Source organism: Lonchura striata, chromosome 18 (assembly GCF_050655825.1).
Source record: "Lonchura striata isolate lonStrDom1 chromosome 18, ASM5065582v1, whole genome shotgun sequence".
In the NCBI taxonomy this organism is placed as follows: Eukaryota; Metazoa; Chordata; class Aves; order Passeriformes; family Estrildidae; genus Lonchura; species Lonchura striata.
Window position 1 is genome coordinate 12373284 of NC_140720.1, and position 21497 is coordinate 12394780.

Consider the following 21497-nt stretch of genomic DNA (forward strand, 5'->3'; position numbering starts at 1 on the left):
TTCACTAGAAAAGGTCTCCAGAAGACATGTTCCCTTTTTTTCCCTAGAGGGGTGGAAATGCTGGTGCTGTCACAAAATCTTTGGATTCTCAAAAGAAAAAAAATTATTGCTTTTCATAAACGAACAGCATCTTTGCAAGAGGGGCAAAGCTAATCTGGGTTTGCTCTGATCCATGTAAGCTATCCTGAGGCTTCATTATATTCAGGAACAGATTCCTAGACACGAAGAAGAGATACAGAAAATGTGGCAAAGGAAGGAAATTGTTTTGCACCTACCCAGATTAAAGCAAAGCACATTTGCTCCCTTTCCTTCTGACCAAAAGGCTGAAATTCTCCCTAGCACTACTCTGGTTTTTTATGCTCCTCCAAAAGGTTAAGATAGAAACAAAAAAATGGAAGATGGCACAGCCCTTCCAGAACTCAGCCCAGCATGTGCTCAGAGTCTCCCTGGCTTCAATGGGGCTTGGCTGAGGCTTTTAAAATGTCAGTATTTTGTATTAAGCTCCCCTGGTAAAATACTGAGTTACAATGGATTTTGATTAACCCTGCCCTTACATGAAGGAAACCTCTCCACCTACAGTGGTGAAGACCTCAAACTCATTTTGACTCAGCCATGAACCAGACTGCAGCACATTCAATGAACCCACCATTGCTGGGATTTCTGAGCTTAAACTGGATTCAAGAACTTCAGGATAACACTGGAAAACTCTGAGCTAATTAATTTAAGCAACTCTTCTGAGAATGCTGATTCTTTTTATTTCCTCTCCTGGGCTCCCTGAGAGAGAACAGCAAACAGACACGAGCACAGCCATACGAATCAACAAATAGCTTCAATACAGACCAGAAATAGTTTGCAAAATCATTATTACACAGCAATCACCCGATGAAATGACACTATTTCTGAGACAATTTCATTACTTTAAGAGATGCCATTTTTGCAGGATGGAGAAGATTTGACAATGGCTAACAGACAGGAAAGCTTACTGTAGCCTGCTGGAAAGTTTCTGGATGAGGTCCGCTTCTCTCCTTTTGAAACTGAACGGGACAATGTGATTACTACCCAGGGTTGCTTGTGTGTCACTTCAGCCAGGAAAAGTTGTGGAAATGACAGGAAAACATGGTGCTGTTATCACATGAGACAATAACATACAACACAATACTCAGCTAGTCACACTGCCCACTGAGCACTCAGCAGTACAAATCACAGCCAGGTCTTTTTCTTCCAATTTCCACCTAAACTACCTCCCCTCCTTGGGGGCAAAGTGGAACCCGATGATTTGAGCTCATTTTAACAGATTAAGTCATAAGCAATTTGTTTTCTTACAGCAATAAAATTATTATTTCCAACTGTATTATTACTACAATTAGAAACATGCATTATTAACTTATTAGCCAAATACCTGTATGTTAGTGACATGCTACTTCCCTCGAGGCACATTGACCATCCCTGCTCTGCTTTTCTTGTGCTAAGGCAGATCTTACTAACAACTTCTTTTCCCTTAAAAAAATTAAAAATCAAGCTTCCATCCTGAATCCACCAATCTAGGACTGGTGGTCTTGCCATTCATCTGATACCCTTTCCCAAATAAGTCTGAAGGAATTGAACAACTACATGCTTACTTATTCCCTCCAGAGCCCTACAACTGACAAGAGTTAATTAATCACTACTCTGCACTGAGACTTCTCTAGGAACAAATTTGTATCCTGGATCTCAGAGTCCCTCGAGATGTCCAGCTCTATAAATCTTTCTCAACACGAGGACCTCTTATCTCAGAGCAGTTGGAGGAGCTTGGCTGAGATGGGCTTCTGCTAAGCTTTGTGTGGAGAACAAGCCCTGGATCCTTGCACCACTGACCACTGCAGCCACGGACACGTGGCCAGCAAAGGAACCAGGGGCTCTGCTCAGCTCCTTGTAGGAACCACCTGAGAGGTGCAGATAAAGACCACTGCTAATTCAACTATAAGAAAGGTTTAGTTTCAAATATTCTAAAGAAGTGATTTTCTAATTTAAACTGCTGTAGGACAAAAAAATTACATCCCAAGTGTGGAAAAGTTCAACTTCTCTTTTGGAATTAAAAAAAAAAAAATACAACCAAACAGTATCTCACAAACTTTGGGCAGCATCACAGCCTGAAATAATCTGAAATTCACTGCCAATAATGCACCTGGTCATGTATTTCTTTCTGTGGCAGACAAGGACAGATGGGAGACACAGGAAGCGCCTGACTGCAAGACAGAGACTGCTTATTCAGAGATGCAGCTAATTCAGTGTGGTGACTAAAAGAGCTCGTAGCAAGACCAAGTAGACCAAATTTGAATTCTTTTTAAAATGTCCCTTCTCTAAAACAAAAGATTTGCGCAGACCAGGTGAAGATTCCCAGGCTCCAGTAGTGTGGTGAGATTTTCCATGCTGGGCTCCTCTGTGATGGCTGCTGGGACATGGTGCTCTCACTGAGCCTTCAGAGCCAAAAGCTGGTTTGCTGTAAGCTCTGCAAGGATGCTGACTAAACCAATGTTCCTAGACAACCACCGTTCTCCTTTTTACTGGTGTGAAATACCCACCTAGAATATCAGAGAGCAAAGAACGCAAGCCCTGTACCCCTCAGAGAGGACAACCACCTTCACACTGCTGGAGCAAGAGGTATCAGAAACAATTATTTCCAACTGATCCACACTTGTCTCTGCAAAAGCACCACTTATGCCAGGCATGAAGGATCATTTGCTCACCTGGATTTATTCCAAGCTCATCTTAGGAAGGAAGGAATTAAAACAGGCTCAACAAAGATGTCTGTTCAGCGTTGTCATAATCCACCGGAGACTGGCTTGGCCGTTTAGATTTAGGTTGGATGTTAGGAAAAAGTTCTTCTCCCAGAGGGTGGTGGGGCACTGAACGTGCCAGGGAATGGATCACAGCCCCAGGGCTGCCAGAGCTCAAGGAACATCTGGACAACACTCCCAGAGGGCAGGATTTTTGCAGGGTACAGGATCAAAAGACTCAATGATCCTTGTGAGTCCTTTCCAACTCAGTTTATGCTATGATTTTATGATTTGCTCTCTTTTAACTGAAGTTTCCCAAAATGGAAAGGTGTTTGTGGTATGAGGCAAGAACATCCACCTGACATCGAAGATGTCTGTAGTTTTCACAGACACAATACACAGCAAACCCAGGTAATTTAAGTCCCTTTCATGAGCCTGCTCCCCAAACAAGCAGAACAGCAAAACCAGTTCAGTCCCACATGCCAATCTCCATCTCCATCACATCCATCCTGTCCACCACAAGCTGCTTTCCATGACCACTCTGTCCAACAGCTGATTTTGCTGGGTGCATTCTGTCTGTTCAGACCCAACAACCTCCATGGCACATCCTGGAAGTCACTCATTTGTGCAAAGAATGAGGACAGAAGTTGTCGACCAAGACCCATGAGGTCAATGCAGTCTTTGAATCTGAAGACTCTTCTCCCTTTATTCTCCATTCCTCAATGTGTACAGAAGATAAAAGCAATGACCGATTCCTTCAGTTTGAGCCCAGAAAGCAGAACAGTTGACTCACTTTTCCATAGCCAGGGGAAAACAAAAGACATTTTACTATGAGGTGGTGACTGAAGTCTGAAGAGATAAAGGCTGTGCCCATCGTGCTCTGATGAAAAGTGGGATCCCAAGTGCACAAAGCAGCAATGAGCAGAGTTGATTCCGAGAGCTGGTTTATAGGGGTTTCCTGCAGGAACTCAGTTTTTCATCTGGAGTCAAAGGGTTGGAGTCCAATCAGATACGAACTGTGGTGGTCCATGCCTGACCCTCTCAGATTAACAGTGACACTGACAGCCCCTCGGGGCCAGAGCCCAGCTCCACCAGCTGCTCAACACAGCAGGGACACACAGGCACCAAGCTCAGCCCAAAGCAGAAACCATGTTCTACTTTGCTACTTGTAAATAATTATGAAACAAGATACTTATCCAGAGAATGGCTGGAGACCAAACCTGCATGCACACACAAATATATTTATACACGTGTATTCAGAGATGTTACACATGACATTCTGCTTCATCCCTTTTTCCTCTCCAAACACCAGCACGCTCTGCATAGGAAGCCAGCATGTATGCAGCTGTCCTGGGGGGTGGATGCAGCACCTCAAAATAAAAGGAAGGGAAGAAGGGGAGAAAATTTTGCTTCTGGTAACACAGCAGTATGAAGGGGAGAGCTGATACCAACCCTGAAACGCCTCGACCTACTTCCCCTGCTTTGAAACAAGCCACCAGGGTGAAGGGGAGGACACCCCCTCATTGTTTTGGGAGGACAGAGCTCACCAAAAGCCAGGCATGAGAAGGAAAGTCTACAGTAAACTCCTACCCAAGGGAAACATCCCCAGCTTTGCTCTTCTGCTCAGACACTCCATGTCCCAGCAGGCGACACTGATGCAGATTTCATGTTCAATGAAGTCAAGTTCAGTTTGAAAATGAACATTTCCAGCTCACTGTTCTACCTTTCTCATTTCCACTGACCCAGAATACTTCACCCCCCTCCACACCACTCAACCCAGTAGGAAGACATCTGGTAGTCAACTCAAAACCACTACTCTTGAGTGACTTACCCCATACACCACCTTAATGTCCCTGGAAAAGTGAGGACAACGCTTAAAATACCTTTACAGGTAACACAGCTCTGCCACTACCCCATCCCACCTTCTTCTGCCCAACATACCATGGAGAAGAGCCCTGAGGAAGCAGCCCAAGCATCAGCCATCTCACCTAGAATTAGGAACTGCAGGACGTTCATACCTTGGCATGTGAGACATCTGTGTCCCAGCTTGGTGGCCAAAGATGGCTGTGCTGCCATGAGGGCTCACAGAACAGGCACAGAAGCCTCCAGGCTCTCCCACCTTGGATAACCCAACACCTCTGGCACCAAGGCTCCCCTGCCACTCCAGGACCTATCTGCTGTCCCTGTCTGGGCAGGACAGGCCAGGTCTCTGGAAGGTGACTTGCCAGCATCACCATCCTCGCACCCATCACTGCTCTTCCTACCAAGGAGGAGACAGGCCAACCCCCAGCCCTGGGTGCAGGTCCTGTTATGCATCACAACCAGAGGGTTGAGGCTGCAAGGTCCAAATTCTGGCCCCAGATGATTAGCTCTGAGCATGGCTGTGTGCACAAGAACCAGGACAGCAGCTCCCAACCATGCCCAGATGGGACAGCTAACACAGAGCTACCTGTGCCTCACAGACCAGAGATCCCTGCTGAACTCTCTGTCACAAGGTTCTGGCCTAGCCTCCCCCTCTTCCAAAAGACAGCATGGCCCAGCTTCCCATCCACAGGATGGGGAAAGCAGAGATTTGTGCAACAATTTATAATTGCACAGCTCAATCACTCAGCATCCTTGAAGCACATGGAACCCATGGGCGTCAGGTCATTACATAACATCAGGTTGGATTTGATTTAGCCACCCAAGGGTGGCTCACCAGTTTCCAGAAGTTCTGAGGAGCCCAGGTCCCTGCAGTGTGACAGGAATGCAGGTGCTCAGCACCCTTAAAAATTCATGTGGGTTAGCTGAATGGAGATACACAAGGTCCAAATTTTAATTCCAGACACAGAAGGTCTAAGGTCAGAAGCAGAGTGCTGGGATATTAAACCCTCACAGAAAGAAGAGGACAGTGAAGCTCCAAGGCATGTGGAAGCTGCTAGAAAAGTGTAATTTGGAAGCTGCTGACAGCAAAATGCTCCTTTGCAGACAGGATCTATGCTTAAGAAATACCAAAAACTTAGAAAGTTGAAAAATAAAGAATAAAACAGATCTTAAAGCAGCACATTCAGTGACAACCTCACATTGACTCTGGCAGAGCCTTCTCTGAAGCAGTGACCTACTAAAAGCCAGAGATACTCAAGTGTGTTACAGACCACATAAACTCTGTCATGCAGAGATAACTGGCCAAATGAATTTGTAAAATCTTGGAAGGAAGGTTAAATACAAGGCAAAATACATAAACTTGCAAAAAATGATCCTGAAAAAATGACAGAAGAAACACTGTTCCAGCACTGAACCGACAGTGATGTTTGTATGAGAAGTGAAAGCCTGGTTACCACAGGCTCCCTCAGACACTGAGATGTCTCTGCTGAGGCCTTGGAGGCTGCATTTTACTTGAGCTGACTTGAAAATACAAGTGATTACATCCACATTCTGCAACTTTCAGGAAACAAGACAGAATCAGGTACAGAAAAAAAATTCAAATTCTTGGTACCTTTGACTCTGAATTCTGCCTCCAAGGCTTCCAGGCAGCACTCCCTGCCACAGGAAGGTACACACAGCAGAAAGGTAACAGAAATCAGTAATAATAAAGATGTGAAGTGATAATTCCAGAAATGAGGAAGAGAGAAGTATTTACAGGAAAATTCACACCAGTAGTAGGGAGCATGCCAGTTTAGGATATTCCCCTTTGGGGTTTAGGTTTTTGTTTTTGTTTTGTTTTAATGATAGGAATTGTCTCAGGTTACTTCCTAAAAAGTTCCATCAGCTGCAAGCTGTGCAGCTACAGAGCCTGACCCCACATGCCAGAAGGGTATGGGAAAGCCTAAGAGGAGATTAAAAGAGCAACAGACACCTCAGAGAGGCTTTGGAACAGCCAGAAAAAAACCTTTCCAGGAATAACAGTCCCTGAACTATACAGAAAAAAAAAAGTAAGCAGCACAGTCTGATGTGCAACTGGACCTCCACTGGTTTTTGAGGAATCCAGTGGAACATCCAACACACTCTTGGGGCAGCTCTCTGCAAAGTGTGTGACTCTCCCAGGTGTCACAAGGAGAAGCTCCACGCAGGGCAGCTCTGGAGAGCTTAAGTCCCAATAAATCCAGGAAGCCACTCACAAGCTATAGGGGGGCTGTGGAGTTCAACTGGACACCAGACACTTCAAACATGAAATTTGTACAGTAAGAGAGATTAGTTCATTTTGTCATTTGTCATTTCAGGTGAACCTGCAATGCTCTGGTAATCAGGTTCTCAAGAGATGGTAACTCAAGAGTCAAGAGACTCCCCAGACAGAACACTCAAGAAGCAGCATGCTGTCAACCATGTGCCAAACAGCATTCTCTGTGCTTGCCCATTTCCTAGCAGGTCAATCTAAATCCTCAACATCCAGGTATCACTGCACAAGAATACAAAGCTTTCCAGACAACCAAAAATCCCATCTACAACCAAATGGTTTCCATCTTTTTTCAAGAGCAATGGGCAGCACAGCCCAGCCAGAAATCCTGCCATGCACAGCCACAGTCACACCTCACACATCACTCCTGTTAGTGTGAGCTGAATTTCCTTTTAGCAAAGGCAACCAGCTGCAAGCAGCTCTGTAAAGCTTCCACATAGATAACAGAGTAATCTAATTTTGTTTGTGACCTAAATCCTACTTGGACACAGGACAGATGAGGTAAAAGGTGCGATGCTTTCCAGTTGGTATAATGGGTTGGAATCTGAAGAGCTCACCCTAACCATGGTCTGTGTCCTCCAGCCTTTGCAATGTCTGCCGCAGGGAAAACAAAGTTAGCAGCTGTTAATCTGCTCTAAGTGACAAAGTCAGCCTGAACACACAGGAGCTGTGGGCTAACCTGGCAAATCTCCACAGCCTCAACTGCTCGCCAGCCTGCACAGCATGGTAATCACACAGCCTCACTGACTGACCACAGCCACCCATAAAACTCTTATCTCTTCTCTATACTCCATCCTTCCACCAGTAAAATTCTTACCTCTTCTTTAGACTACATCCTTTCAAGTATGAATTATATTCCCCAACTACTGTCTGTAATTGAGGCTCTATTCTATCTATTCTGTACATGTAAAATTATGTTTACAACTGCTGGATGCCCTACACAGGCAGGAAACATATCATGCCTAGATGAAAACCTCTTTGCACTTCTCGAGAAGATTTGGTGGCAGCAGTTCCAGCTGAACCCAGTAAGACACAGCTCCTCCATCACATGCAATCACAGAATTGGACCTTGCTTCCAAAGCCCTGCCTCGCTTTCTGCTGCTCAACACACCATCTCAGGCAGAAGCAACTGGACACCCCTGGATTGGTGGATCCAAACCACAGAACACCAAATTTCATGTGAGAAATTAACCCCTCTGTATCTTCAGATCCACCCATCTGAACTGACAGAGCCTGTCCAGGATGATCCCCAGCAGTGTGGAGCCAGTGCTCATTTTGGGAGGACACCCAGGCTGTTCAGCTCCACCAGGCTGAGAAGTGGCTTGGTGAACAGAAACACACTCTGGATCAGGAACTCGTCTGGGCGAGGAGGTCTGAAATATCCAGCTCAAATCCAAAGTCTAGGAAAGCTTTCTAGCCTACTGAGGAAAAAGTCATTCCAGCATCTCAGGGAAGAAGGCAGGAGACGGAGATACATCAGCTGCCAGACAAACACCTGACAGAAACGTGCAAAGAGAAGATGTCAGCACTCCTTTTGAGGAACAGCTACAGACACAAAGGACACAAGGACAACTTGCTGCACCCAAGCTCAGCCAGCCTCACCACAGAGAAAGCAACCAAGCTAACAGCATCCATCTCTTCCAAACAGAAAGGCCATTACAGCTTGCTGCCTCCCAAGAAAGCTTTAGCACAGACACATCACCATGAATTCTGGCACGTGAGCAGCTATCACATCCAACCCAGAACATCTGCAAGCCTTCAGACCTAGTAACACCATCAAGCAGCCCAGGATCCAACCCTGCCAACAACTGCAGCTCCCACAGAGAAAGAGCAGCACCTGTCTTGGACAGCGTTGACAATCACTTGCACAAACATGAAACTTAAGATGTCACAGACTAACAACAAAAGCTCTTCTGTGCTAGACAGGAGCCACTGTGACTTCCAGAAGACAGAAATCTGCACAGATAAGCACAGAAAAACCAAAGCCCTATAGATGACTGATGGTGGGGACTCACTAGCTGAGACTAAATCCTTTATTTAACAGACTAACAAGGTCAGAGAAATGAAAGAGCCCCAGAAGGGGCTTTGCAGAAAATCTTAACAAGAGACTGATGGTGTGGTGAGACAGAAAAAGTGAGCGTCTAAATGTGAACCCTGCAACCAATAAAAATACTCTATTTCAGAGAGGAGAGAGAAGGAAAGAGGAGGACTTGCTGGACAGGTCACTCAAGACACTAAGAATAATCTAAAGTACTCTTTAAAATTTCTCTATATTGCAATTACCATCAATAACTCATCAGAAACACGTTCCTAACTTGATAAAAGTTTGTTTGAAAATCCCCAAAGCTGCCAGGACCAGAGCCCAGCTGGGGAAGCAGGAAGCACTGAGCTCCAGGAGAGAGGCAGTGACATGCAGAGCCAAGCAGGAGCAGCCTGTGACAGGGACACTCCAGAGAGCCCAGGCAGCACAGAGGCTGCAGGTGCAGTTTCTGACATTTGACACTGACAAAACTCCTGAGACCTTCGAGAAGAAAAATGTGGGACATCTTTTGCATGCTTGCTGCATCTGCCACAGGGACTGGCTGCAGAGCAGCACCGTCCAGCTAGATTGGTGGATCTGAGGATACAAAGCTGATCTTTTTGGTGCAGGTGTACCCTGGTATTTACCAGAGTCAGGAACAGCTCTGTGCCACACTTGCTCTCTGACTTTGGACAGGGATATCCTGGGGCTAAACTGGCTAGAAAATTCACTGAGACCTAATCTCTGCATAACTCCCCTAACAAACCCCTGCTGCTAAAATAATAATCCTCAACTTTTTTCTTTTTTAGTGCTGAAAACAATTCTATCACATTTATGACTTTCACAAGTAATACAGAAACAAGAAATTTTAACAAAAAGTAATAAGTTGAATAAAAAAATATAGAAAAACAACAGTGAATCATTCTAGATATTAATTATAGGTGTATCTAGCATTATTAGCTACAATACTGAATTAAATCAATTCTGGAAGGCATTAGCTCCAGTGTAAACCAAGAAGATTCCAATTTAACCTTTTTTTTAATTCTGGGAAAAGAATATTTTACAGTGACTCAAAACTGAGAGATTTAAACAACTGACAAATAACTGGACTAATCAAATTGCATTTAACTAACATTGGGTATTGGCTAATTAATTTCAAAGTTGTTCCACTAGTTCTGCCGTTGGCTTTATACTCACATGTGTGGATTTTGGAAAGGAACTCCAGAAGTATTTAGAGTAAATCTTGCTGTGGACTTGAAAGGTGGATTTGCAAAATTTAACTTCAGCGCTTTGCGTTTACCTGGGAGACAATGAACATAAAGTGAACTTTTTGTCAGCACAAAATATTGAGAGCATCTGGAAATAAACAGAAAAATAAAATGACATCTTGTAAGAAAAAGATTTTACATTTTACAACATTAGCAAATCACAGCTTATGTTAGGACATGGGGACGGTGACACAGAGTCAGCTCTCATACCAGGGTCTTCCCCAGCTCATTCCAAGGCTGCATCCAAAGCAAGGCACCCACAGCACCTCCTGTGACAGCTGGAGCACCTGGATCACCTGCCAGGGCTCCAGCAAGCACCAGCTCCGGCCCCAGGGCTGAGCATCCTCCATGCACACCCACGGGACACAGAGGTCTGACCTGCCACACACAGCCCGGGGCATGGCTCTGAAGAGGGAAAAGGCACCTTGGGATGCTTTTTATATGAACTCCCAGCACAGGATGGCTGTTGGGGTTCAGGGATTTCTTCTATTATCCTCTGAGTCTGCTTTGTTCACACGCCTGTAACCCCAACCTATGTCCAGGGCAGTTCCGTTGTGTTGGAAGATTTTCCCTTTCTCACAGCAATGTTTATACAGCTCAGGAGAACATGGGACTTGATGTAGTCCAAGACAAAAATTGACACAATTAACTACAAACCTTCATCAGAAAATCTACCCACAGACTGCTCCTATTCTTACTATTTGTGAACTTTATAAACCAAGTTTCTTCCTGTTTTTACTCAGGGACACTTTGTAACTCACTTAAATATTGATCTATTGATTTCAACCTCAGTAGGTTTCTAAGGGTAGCTTCAATTATGTCAATCCACCATCTGAAGCTGGATTTTCTACAAATCCAACAAATACAGAAGCTTAGGCTGCCCCTGGGAAGCAAACAGGATGGTTTGTTTCTGCCCAGCTGATGAACAAGGAATGTGACCGGGAAAAACGAACATCCTGAGAAACGCCAGGAATTTCCATGCAGCACAGATCACATGGAAATGTACTGTAAGTGAAACAACAGACTCAGATGGAGCAAAGGCTGAGGAGAGCCAAAGCAAACTGTGCTCCCCAGCAGCCTTCCACAGCTTCAGCTGTGGACTCCAAACCTTGAGTTTCATCCTGAAAAAGACTTTCTATTTCTTGCAGACACATCATTCTAACTGGAGGCGGGAGTTTAGCTGTGATTTTGCTACACCCAAGTTCATTACAGACCACCCTGCCTCACTACAACAAAGAGGGGTGGGGGTTATAGTGCCTCTGGAATTCACTAATGCCCACCACCACCAAGGTTGTGTGACCAAACTGCCCCAAAATGTGCTGCAGAAATATTCACCCTATATAAATTGTCTTTTAAAGGTTCTGCTAACTTAACACATAATTCTAATCATCGACCATTATAACATCTAGTTCTCTGAGAACTTTTACAGTTAAGATTCTGGGAGAGAGAATGATCAAAATTAACTCTGAAATAGGTAACTTTTTCACAAATTCAGGTAATCCTTAACACTGGGTTTGCTCAGCTGCATGTTAATGGTTATACCAAGTCCAGACCATATTGGAAACCAGGATGGCCTGGACTTCAGCTGAGAAGAGTGGTAAATACTTTATGCTTTCAGGGAATCTAAAGAGGATTGTATCCTATGTTAGGCTGCTCTCCAAGAAGAAAAAAAGACAGCCAAAAATAGCTTTCTGGTTGTAAGTAAGTTAATCTACCCATAAGGATAGAAATCTTCATTGCAAGTCATCCCAGACTTAAAGAGGTAGTGGTGACGGTGTCCTCAAAACAATTTTTGAAAGGATGCCATCATTCTACCACCAGGCCTGTGCATGGAAGTGAGGTCCAGGAGTGATGCCCTGTGTCCCCAAATGCACAGCCCTTGGCATTCCATAGATAACAGCCAAAACAGACACTGGGAAAAGCACCTGCACAACATGCACAACAGCCCCAGAAAAATCTGGGCTCACAGCAGCCCTTGCTCCTTGCTGCACTGGTGAATGGGTGCTAGGCCAAGGGCAGAATTATTTATGTGCTGCTATCCGTCACCAGATTTAATCCAAGCACTTGGCTCTGCAGTTAAGTTCTCATCACTCTGAGGCCCCTTCACCACCACCACCACGGCCAACCAGCCTTCACAAAACAAGAAACAGCTGTCCAGCAGGTCACACACAGGCCAAAAGTATTCCTCCAGAGTTAGATTGTGTACTACTATTTTTACTTCACCTAGGACATCTGTGATTTACGGAATCACAAAATCATTCCAGTTGGAAAAAGCTCTAAGATCAACGAGTCCAACCATCATTCCAGCACCACCACCTTGTTCTTCATCAAGCCATGGCCTCAAGCACCACATCCACACATTTTTACACTTCCAGGGATGGGACTCCACCACATCCCTGGGCAGCCCCCTCCAAAATTACTCCTAATATCCTAATATCTCCTGGTACACCTGAGGCCATTACCTCTCCTCCTGTCCCTGTTCCCTGGAGCAGAGCCCGACCCACCCTGGCTGTCCCCTCCTGCCAGGAGCTGTGCAGAGCCACAAGGGCCCCCTGAGCCTCCTTTGCTCCAGGCTCAGCCCCTTCCCAGCTCCCTCAGCCACTTCTGGAGCTCCAGATCCTTCCCCAGCTCCATTCCCTTCCCTGGGCATGCCTCAGCCCCCCAAATTTTGTTTTGCCATGAGGGATTCAAGGTGCCTGAGCAGTGCCCAGCACAGAGGGACTGTCACTCTCCTGCTCTTCCTGGACACACTGTGGCTGGTCCAGGATACCCTTGGTCATTTCTTCAAGCCTCTGAGTCACCTCCTGTTGGAGAAAGCAATTCCAACTTCTTCCTAGAATTTCCTCACCACCATTCCTGCATGTCACACCTCAAGAGCACTGCTTCCCATGTTCAGATTGCACAGAACAAAATGCTCCCTTTTTAAGCAGGAAGATTTTCAAAACAGCAGTAATTTAATGGAATTTCCCAAGGTTTCTATCCTGTAAGGGTAAAAACTGATCCCTGCAAAAATGTTTTCTGCTCTGTTCAACTCGGCAGGATCAACCTCTTGATTGAGCAAGGTCAAGTGAGCACAGGTCACAGTGTTCAAGTGAGTCACAGTGCACAGGTAAATATTCTTTTTGGTTAGATGCTGAAGTCACTCTCTGATTGTGGAGTGATGATACACCAGGAATCAAATCTGCACTCTCTCTCTTTGCTGTAACCAGGAAAAAAAGATACAAGCACAGAAACACAAACTGTGACAGCAAACAGCAGGAAGGAAAGTCAATGGATCTGTAATGAACTGTGCAATCTTTCTACCTCTCCCTTGTAATATTAAAACACATCAACAAAAAGACAGAGGAAATGAGGGAAAATGGATTATTTACCTACATTTGGAAACAGAGCTCAATGCCCAAGGTAATTTTCTTAATAGAAAACTATCAGCTCTGATTTCTTCCAAGGTAATTCCAAGCAAAGCTAGTGCAAACTCTAAGGTGAGACATGAAAAAAAAGAACAAAAACAAAAACAACACAGATCTCCACTCTTCCAACAACTTTAAAAAGCCAAACTGCTGTATCTTGTCTGCTAACAAAATGCCTGCTTTGATGTAGAGACAGCAAGGAACATTTACCTGCCTTCAGAGCTGCAGCCCCGCAGTTGCTGACATCCTGAAAGCTCCCAGGATTTCCAGCTGGTTATTCCTGCTGCTGTTAGCACAGCTCTGCCTGCCCACAGACCCTTCCAACCTACCACCTTCCCAGTCTTGCTCATGGATCTACTCCAGCACCAGCACAACTAATTTGAGACTAAAGTAGGTTTCCAGTCTCACACTCAAGATAAATTATTTTTCAAGAAAAAACCAGTCAAACTTTGAAACAAAACCTGAAGAACTTCAGCATACCATGCAGATCTATTTGAGAAGTCTGGATGAAAGAAGTTTGATTTATTACTTTTAAGAGCTGCAATTATGGAAATTTACTTTAAAGGGTACAAATATTTTCAGTGCATCTGTCTGTTCCTGACATTTTTAGCCCTTCAATGAAACCTTCAGCTTCATATAATCTGAGAGTGAGAATTCAAATCTGCAATTATGATCTTGCACTGCAGGAGTAAGCTAAGTATGGTCATTTTTTGGAGTCACCTCATTAGAAAAAGGATTTAGCCATAATTCACCCACAGCCACAAGTGTGCTTCCAACTAGGGAGTACAAACACCCAAGGCTAGAGCAGCCAGGACTCTGGAAGGATTACTGGCCACTACCTTCATGAACACACTCCATGGCAAAACAATCTACTAGACAATATTTTAGTGAGACATCTGCATGATTTGGGGCTGGGAGGTGGCTCACAGCTGCAGCAGCAGAGACCCACCTCTGTGACTGACAATGGATAAGGGCTACATCCCACAGCACTTCCAGCATCTATAAATACCTCCACCACAATGCCTGCTAAAGTAGGTTAAGCTTAGAGGGCAAGAAATTGCAATCGGATTAAGATTAGTTCCCTCAGACTGGAAACTCCCAGAAGCAAAACCTGAGAATGAAGTCTCTAGACTCTCCAAAACCCACTGGTAACCTTTAATATTATCCCTGATGCTACCCTGCTTGGAAACAGCATTTGTATAAATAGGGTTAAAGCTCCCTGCCCAGAGGAGTGTGCAGCACTAGGATGGAACAGCAGCTTCCAGCCCAAACTGGGATTCAGGCAATTTCTAGCTGGAAAACAGCATTTAACACATGGCAAACCCAACACAGTCCAGTGCCAAGCCTGGTGAAACACTGCTGGAGAGAAGCTGGAGGGCTCAGCTGTCCACACAGGAGGTGCTGCCAGACCAGGAGTCTGTGTCTGCTCTCACAGCAGCACTTTGCTTCACCCAAAATATTCCTGCAACCTGTGCCCAAGGCAGCCACGGCATAACCCTGCAGAGCTGAGCTTGTCATGGAGCAGCTGTCAGGAACAAAGGGTGACAGTGCCCTGGGAAATTTATTGTACAGCACCTGGAACCTCTCCTGGTGAACAACAACAATAAATTATGCAAAGGGCCATGCCCAGTACTTTTTCAATATGGAACAGCACAGCGTCAATTATAAATCATCATGCCAGGCTGGCAAGAGCCCACCCAACTCAACCCAGCTCTTGATTGAAGCCCTCAGACTCAAAGCCAAGTTCAACAACACAAATCCAACCCAGCAGCTCAGCTATGTGCAGGCTGGCAGAAGAGACACAAACCTGTCACCTATGCCTGGTGCTCTGCCACCACCTGCTCTCTCCCCGTCACACAGAAGCTGCCCTGACACTTGCATTTGAGCCACAACCTGAGTTTGCTGAATTTCCACCACTCTGTGCAGAGCAGCAGCAGCACAGATCTCCCCATGAGCACACAACAAAGCTGGGTGGACCAGATCCTCAGTGCCACAAGGGATGTGCACAACCCAGCACCAGGGTTTGCCCAGCACACCTCCTCCGTGGCCAGGGGTGCTGCTGCCATGTCACAGCTCTCCTCCCAGCACTTGAATTACTCTGCTTTCCAAGGAACTGAAGAGGGAAAAATAAAGGAAAATTCACATAACAAGGAATTAAAAAAAAAAAGGCAAAAAACCTAAAAAAGCTTACTTAAATGAACTTTGGTTCACTTTCAATACTTTGTTCAAACCTTTCCTCATGCCATAGGCCAGTTATTTCTCAACACCAAAATAACTGAATGAACACTCAGGGGCTTTGTTAAACATCACATCACAGCTCTGTGAACACCAGCTTTTTGGGCTGATGTTTTTCTTACCAAAAAAAAAAAGAAAAATCTTGTGCACTCATAAAAATTCCAGCTTTGTACCGTCTTGTGAAACATTCAGTACAATTTAGCAATACCCTGTAGCAGGACAAGCTCAGGAAGGAACCCCTGATTCCCACTGCTGAGACATGTCAGGCATTGTCTAATGACTGATGTTTCCAACAGAATTTTCAGTTTTAACAGCACCAAACCCTCTTCAGAAAGACACACGGTGATGGCACTCTTGCCCAACACTGTCACTGAAGTGACAAAACGCACAGAATGCCAGGAATGAGCTGCTGTGTGCTGTGAGTGAAGGCAGCAGGTACCAAACCCCCTGCACAGCCCCACTGAAGGCTGGAGTCACCCAGGGATTTGGGCACAGGGCTGCTGCCTTCAGCAGCTTGGCAGCTTGACAGAGCTGCCTCCAGCTGCTGGCTGCTCTCAGCAGCGTTGTGGATATTTACTCATGTGGCAGAAACCTTCACTTTCTTGCTAGTGAAGATAATACTGAAGCGTGACAACAATGAAACTTCTTCCTGAAGGAAGAGCTGCACAGATGGACACAACAGCTCTGACTGCAAACCAACAGCCAAGGGATCTGCAGCAAGACACTTCTGCAGCAATGAACACATCACACTGGCTTTGGAACATCATCTGATGCAACTCTAGACAAACACCTTGCATCCTGTCAGTGAAGAGAGAACCCGTCTAAGGAAACAAATAATATTTTAAATAAAGGCCTTAAAACAGCCATTCCTAATGCAAGCAAACACTGCAGAAAGTTAAAGTAGAGAAATTAGGAGCTGCAATCACGTTACCTGCAGAGCAGGAAGCTGAGGGTTTTGTGGTTTTCCTTTTTTGTGTGGTTCCAGATGAGTAAAACCCCAGTGTTCCCAGCCAGGACAAACCCAAGCCTCTGCAGAGCTTGGCTCCAGCACATGGATCACAGTCAGGAGTTGAAACTGCTGTAGAGAGCTCTGGTCTCCTCCTACCACAAGGCTCAAAGGGTTCTGCTCCCCCAAAGGACATACAATCCCTTTATTTCCACAGCATGGGAATTCCTGCTGCCTTTTTATTGCTACAGTTTTTATAACTTAAAAAAAGAAGTGCTTTTTATACTTTGTGTTTATCTTGCATCACTATTAACAAGCCCTGACCACAGGACTGGGATCTTGCTGTGAAATTAAATGAAATTACACTGGGAAGGAATCTTCACATCAAAGTCTGGGAAATAAATTTCAAACAACTTTGAGGTTTGTAACCCTGACAGAAACAGAAAAAAAAAAAAGAGCAAAATCTCTGACCCTTTCATTTGCTTTATACAGACTTGTCATCAAAACACAAATGGGAAGGAACTACCCCTGGGAACAGCCCTTCCCACAGACAAGGCAGAGCTGGGCACAGGCAGGAGCCCAGCACACAGAAACTGAGAGTGGCTTGGGCTGTTGCCTGGGCAAGGAATGCCAGGGCATGGCATGGCCAGGGACCTCAGGCACGGCAGGTTCAGCACTGCATCATCCTGCTGCTCTGCAGAGCTGCATCCCAGTCCCAGCAGCAGCTGCAGCCTGAGAGCTGCTCTCCTTAGGCCAGCAGGGAGTCAGTTCCACTGCATATTTCCCTCCTCATTTCACCATTTATTAATACCCTGACTGCTTACTGTCAGGGTCTCCCAAATGTAGGTTAGCAGAACGTCAACACAGCTCGTGCCTCACCCGACAGCACACAGTTTTGTGGAATTATTCACTAAGGCAAAGCTGCCATCCTGAACTGAGGCTTGCTGCTGTTTTCCCATGAAAGGGCTGTAGAGCACTGGGGATCAAATCCTGCCACTTCTCAATGGCTTACAAGAGAAATTCTGACACCTGTGTTACATTCCTTTCATTCACAACAAGCAGAGGATCTGCAAAGATTCTCTCTCCAGTAAAAACCCTTGATCTTCCAGCAGAGAGAATAGCAACTGCCTTTTCCTTCTCAGCACAAAGTAACCCCCACCTTCCAATTAAAGATGTTCTTCTTGAGGAAAAGAAGTGGAGACACAGCAGAAACCATCACTTCACAGGTATGTGCCAGCCTGTGCCAGGTCCAGGCCAGACCCCTCCTGCCCTCTGTAAGTGCCACCATCAACAATTACTGAGCACTGACTGAGTACTTGAAAAAATAAATTAACACCTAATTCCTGTCACAGAGCTCTGACTTGCAAGAGGTTTGAAATTCCAGCTTTATACAGATATTTAGGAAACTTGGTATTTATCCTGAGCTAATAGAAAGCTATTAAAAATAAATAGATGTGTTCCAACCCTGTCTTACGGGAGTAATTCTGACACATGGGCTCACTCTGTGCTGGAACACTGAAGCATAGCTCCTTCTCAGCTCTTCCAAGACTGAAAAACACCAGTCTGCCAAAAGTAATGGACAACTAAATATTTTCTATATACAGTATCTCAAAAGCAACGTCTCTGAACAGCAATCACAAAATACACTGAGATAAAACATAAAGATACCAACTGTTTAAAAAGGCATTAACAATTATCTCTTCAGATATTAGAATTGTTGCAACAAATTTGCATATGGAATAAAAACAAAAATATCTTTATGTAAATTGAAAGAAATGCAAAGGCACAAGACTTCTATTAAAAAAAGCATCCAAAAACTGAAATAAACCATGCTACCCTTATGTCACAGGCAAAGCAGAAGGCACAAATCTATCTCAACAATTGGAGACCTTTTAAGAAGTATTAATTAAGTTTTTGCTGCATGAGCGCAGTGAGAAACAGTGACTCTCTTAGGAATAGGAATGGTATATGTGGTCAGTTGCAAGGAAAAGAAAATTCTCATTATCAATATTGATAAAAAAGCAAGGATAATGCTAAAAAAAATCATAGCTTTCTCTTTGTGCTTTTGCACAAAAGCTTATCTGAAAGCCTAAAGTAAGAGACCATTTCTCATTCATTCACTCAAAGGAGAGCACCAGCATTAAGAATCTCCTTTTACCTTTCAACATTTACTCTAAAATCATAAATAAAATGGATTTTTTAAAATCTAACTTTAGGCTGCACTGCTTTGAATGCAGAGCAGTCCCATCATCAGGACCCAGGGGACAAACACTGGCATCTGGCAGGAAAGGAGTGGACCAGGGTACCATATGAAGTAACAAACTTTAAGACTGAAGAGATTGTTTTGTTCCCAGAAAGCTGAAAGTCTGCAGTAAATCTGCCCCTATTAAACAATATTTTAAAACAGATGGTCCAGCTGTTTGTGCCCAGGCAATTTCCCAGAGAAGCCCAGCTCTCCAGCACTGTCACCACAGCAAAAAACCAGACCTGGTCGAGCACAGCATTCCACACTTTCATCAAAGATACCTGGCCAGAGTAGGGGAGGAGATGTACAGTGGCTTTTTGCAAAATTCCCCCATCGGTGCTGCTAATGACAATTCACCTGTACAACAGCAACCTGGGCAAGCAGCTCTGCCTGCAGCCCCCTCTTCACCCTTGCCAGCAGCCAAACCAGACTCACAGAATCACAGTCTGGGTGAGAAGAGACATTGAAGACCATCTCATTCCACTCCCCAGGGACACCTCCCACTATCCCAGGCTGCTCCAAGCTCCATCCAGCCTGGCCTTGGACATTTCCAGGGATCCAGGGGCAGCCAGAGCTACTCTGGGCAGCCTCTGCTAGGACCTCATCACCCTCACAGGGATTCATTTCTGCCCAAGCAAATAATTTCTTCCTAATCACACAGAGATCCCACCAGATAACCTCACTACAGACCTGGGTACAGATCCATTGCTTGATATAAGGGGCAGGTCATGGCAAAGCTCCCAGTCCTGAGCAGTGACAAGGACCCAACCCACCAACACTTGGAAGAGGCAGGTGTGATCCAGCAGGCTCTGGGATGCAGGCACTACAGCAATGTGCATGAGGAATTTAGCACCACTGCACCCACAGGAAGCAGCAACCTTGCTGTTTACCTTTTTACTAGGGTAAATAACTAGGGGCAAACACAAAATTTCGCTCCTGAAGAAATAAGCACCATAAAATCTCTCCATAAAAATTCCCCAAGTGCAGTGGATTTTGAAAGCCTGTGTAGAAAAACTCCACTGGTGTGCAGAGGGCAGGCGGGCCCTGAGTCCGGAAGGAGCCTGACAGTCTGCCCAGCTAATCCCCGTGGTCTCACGCTGGGTAACAGAAGACTGTTGCAAAAATATCAGCCAGTAGTCCCAACTCACATCCAGCTATCTTCTTCCTTTGCCCTTGTCCCCATTAACTCCTTCTCTCTCCACACTTCCAGGAAAAGGAATGCATGCACCAGCCCTGGGTAGAAACTGATGATCCCACGCAACAGCACCAGGAGCCCCTTCCTGGCTCCCACAAGGTGTCCCACCACAAAGAAGTTTTCCACCTTTGCAGCTGCAATACTTTGGACTGAATCATCAAGGCTGGATGAGCAGTCAGATTTCTCCTGGCATGAGTCAATACTCCTGCTGGGCAGTAAAGCAGCAGCAACTCCTGACAGCTTGGATGAAGATGACCCAAACTTCCCCTTTACCAGCTCAGCTGCCATGGAGCAACCTGTGCTGGCTGCTGAACCCAAAACTCTTGGAACACAATGCCTGAAGGGACAGGAAGATGATGACCCCAGTCTTATTACACCCTCCATTTCTGCATCGCTCAAAAGCAAGGACACCAACCTGTTGAAGAATCTTGTCACAGAGCACTGTCTGTGTTTGGTTTGGGTCTCAAGGAGTCAGGACATGCCAGCACAGGATTATTCTGAGAACACTGGGCAGTCAGAGCTCCGCTGCAGAAATCAGGGTATCACTCAGCCCTGGAGGGAAACCCTACACAAACCTTCCCAGAAAGCTGTTATTTACTATGTGGAAACAACACTGTGGACAAGAGGCTCCTGGACTGTGTCCCAGGTGCTGTGAGAGAAGCACAGTGCTCTGGTATGGGGCAGGGTGCCACTCAGACTTTTGGCAGCTCGTGGTGAAGCAGGGTTCCTGCTGCCAGTTCAGTTCCAGGCTCCCATTCAAGTCAGCTCTGACTAAGTCCTGTCAATATTAAAGCAAATTACCAGCCCTAGAAACATTGCAGGGCTTCATTGAAATTAACCGTGCATTCACACAATCTTCATTTCCCGTATTTTTTGTAGGGCAGGAAAAAAGCGGCCATACTGACAAATGAGACAGGGAATTTCTTCAACTCACAGACGATTCCAAATCATGGTGCTCATGAGGAAGCCAGCTAAGCCCTCCCACACGACCCTCCAGACAGACACACATGGGCCTCGGACACCAGCTCCCACCACTCCTGTCACAATCTTTGCCACTTCCACTCTTGCTGACAAGATCCTTCTCCCATCTGCTCAGCTGCAGTCCTCATCAGCAGGATCAGCAGAGATGAAACCACAGAACCAGGCCAGAGAGTCAATTCTCATTCTTCGCCCCATGGACACCTAGCACTGATACACAGTGGCAAAGCTTAACCCACAAAAAGCCTATCTGGCTATTTATGACTCTGGCATAACCATCTGGGCAGATAAACT

The 21497-nt window shown here is 45.4% G+C and overlaps 1 protein-coding gene across 2 annotated transcripts in view; it reads right to left on the reverse strand.

The window, feature by feature from the left end:
- Positions 1-21497, reverse strand: part of MAP2K4 (mitogen-activated protein kinase kinase 4) — a 61495-nt gene that overhangs the window by 30757 nt on the left and 9241 nt on the right. The window contains exons 2-3 of one of the 2 annotated variants that reach the window (XM_021538712.4): positions 10127-10229; positions 984-1079 (exon numbers count right to left, since the gene is read on the reverse strand). In XM_021538712.4, coding sequence (XP_021394387.4) covers positions 984-1079; positions 10127-10229 — 199 coding nt within the window. The remainder of the gene's footprint in view (positions 1-983; positions 1080-10126; positions 10230-21497) is intronic. The other variant, XM_021538713.4, reaches the window with a different exon arrangement.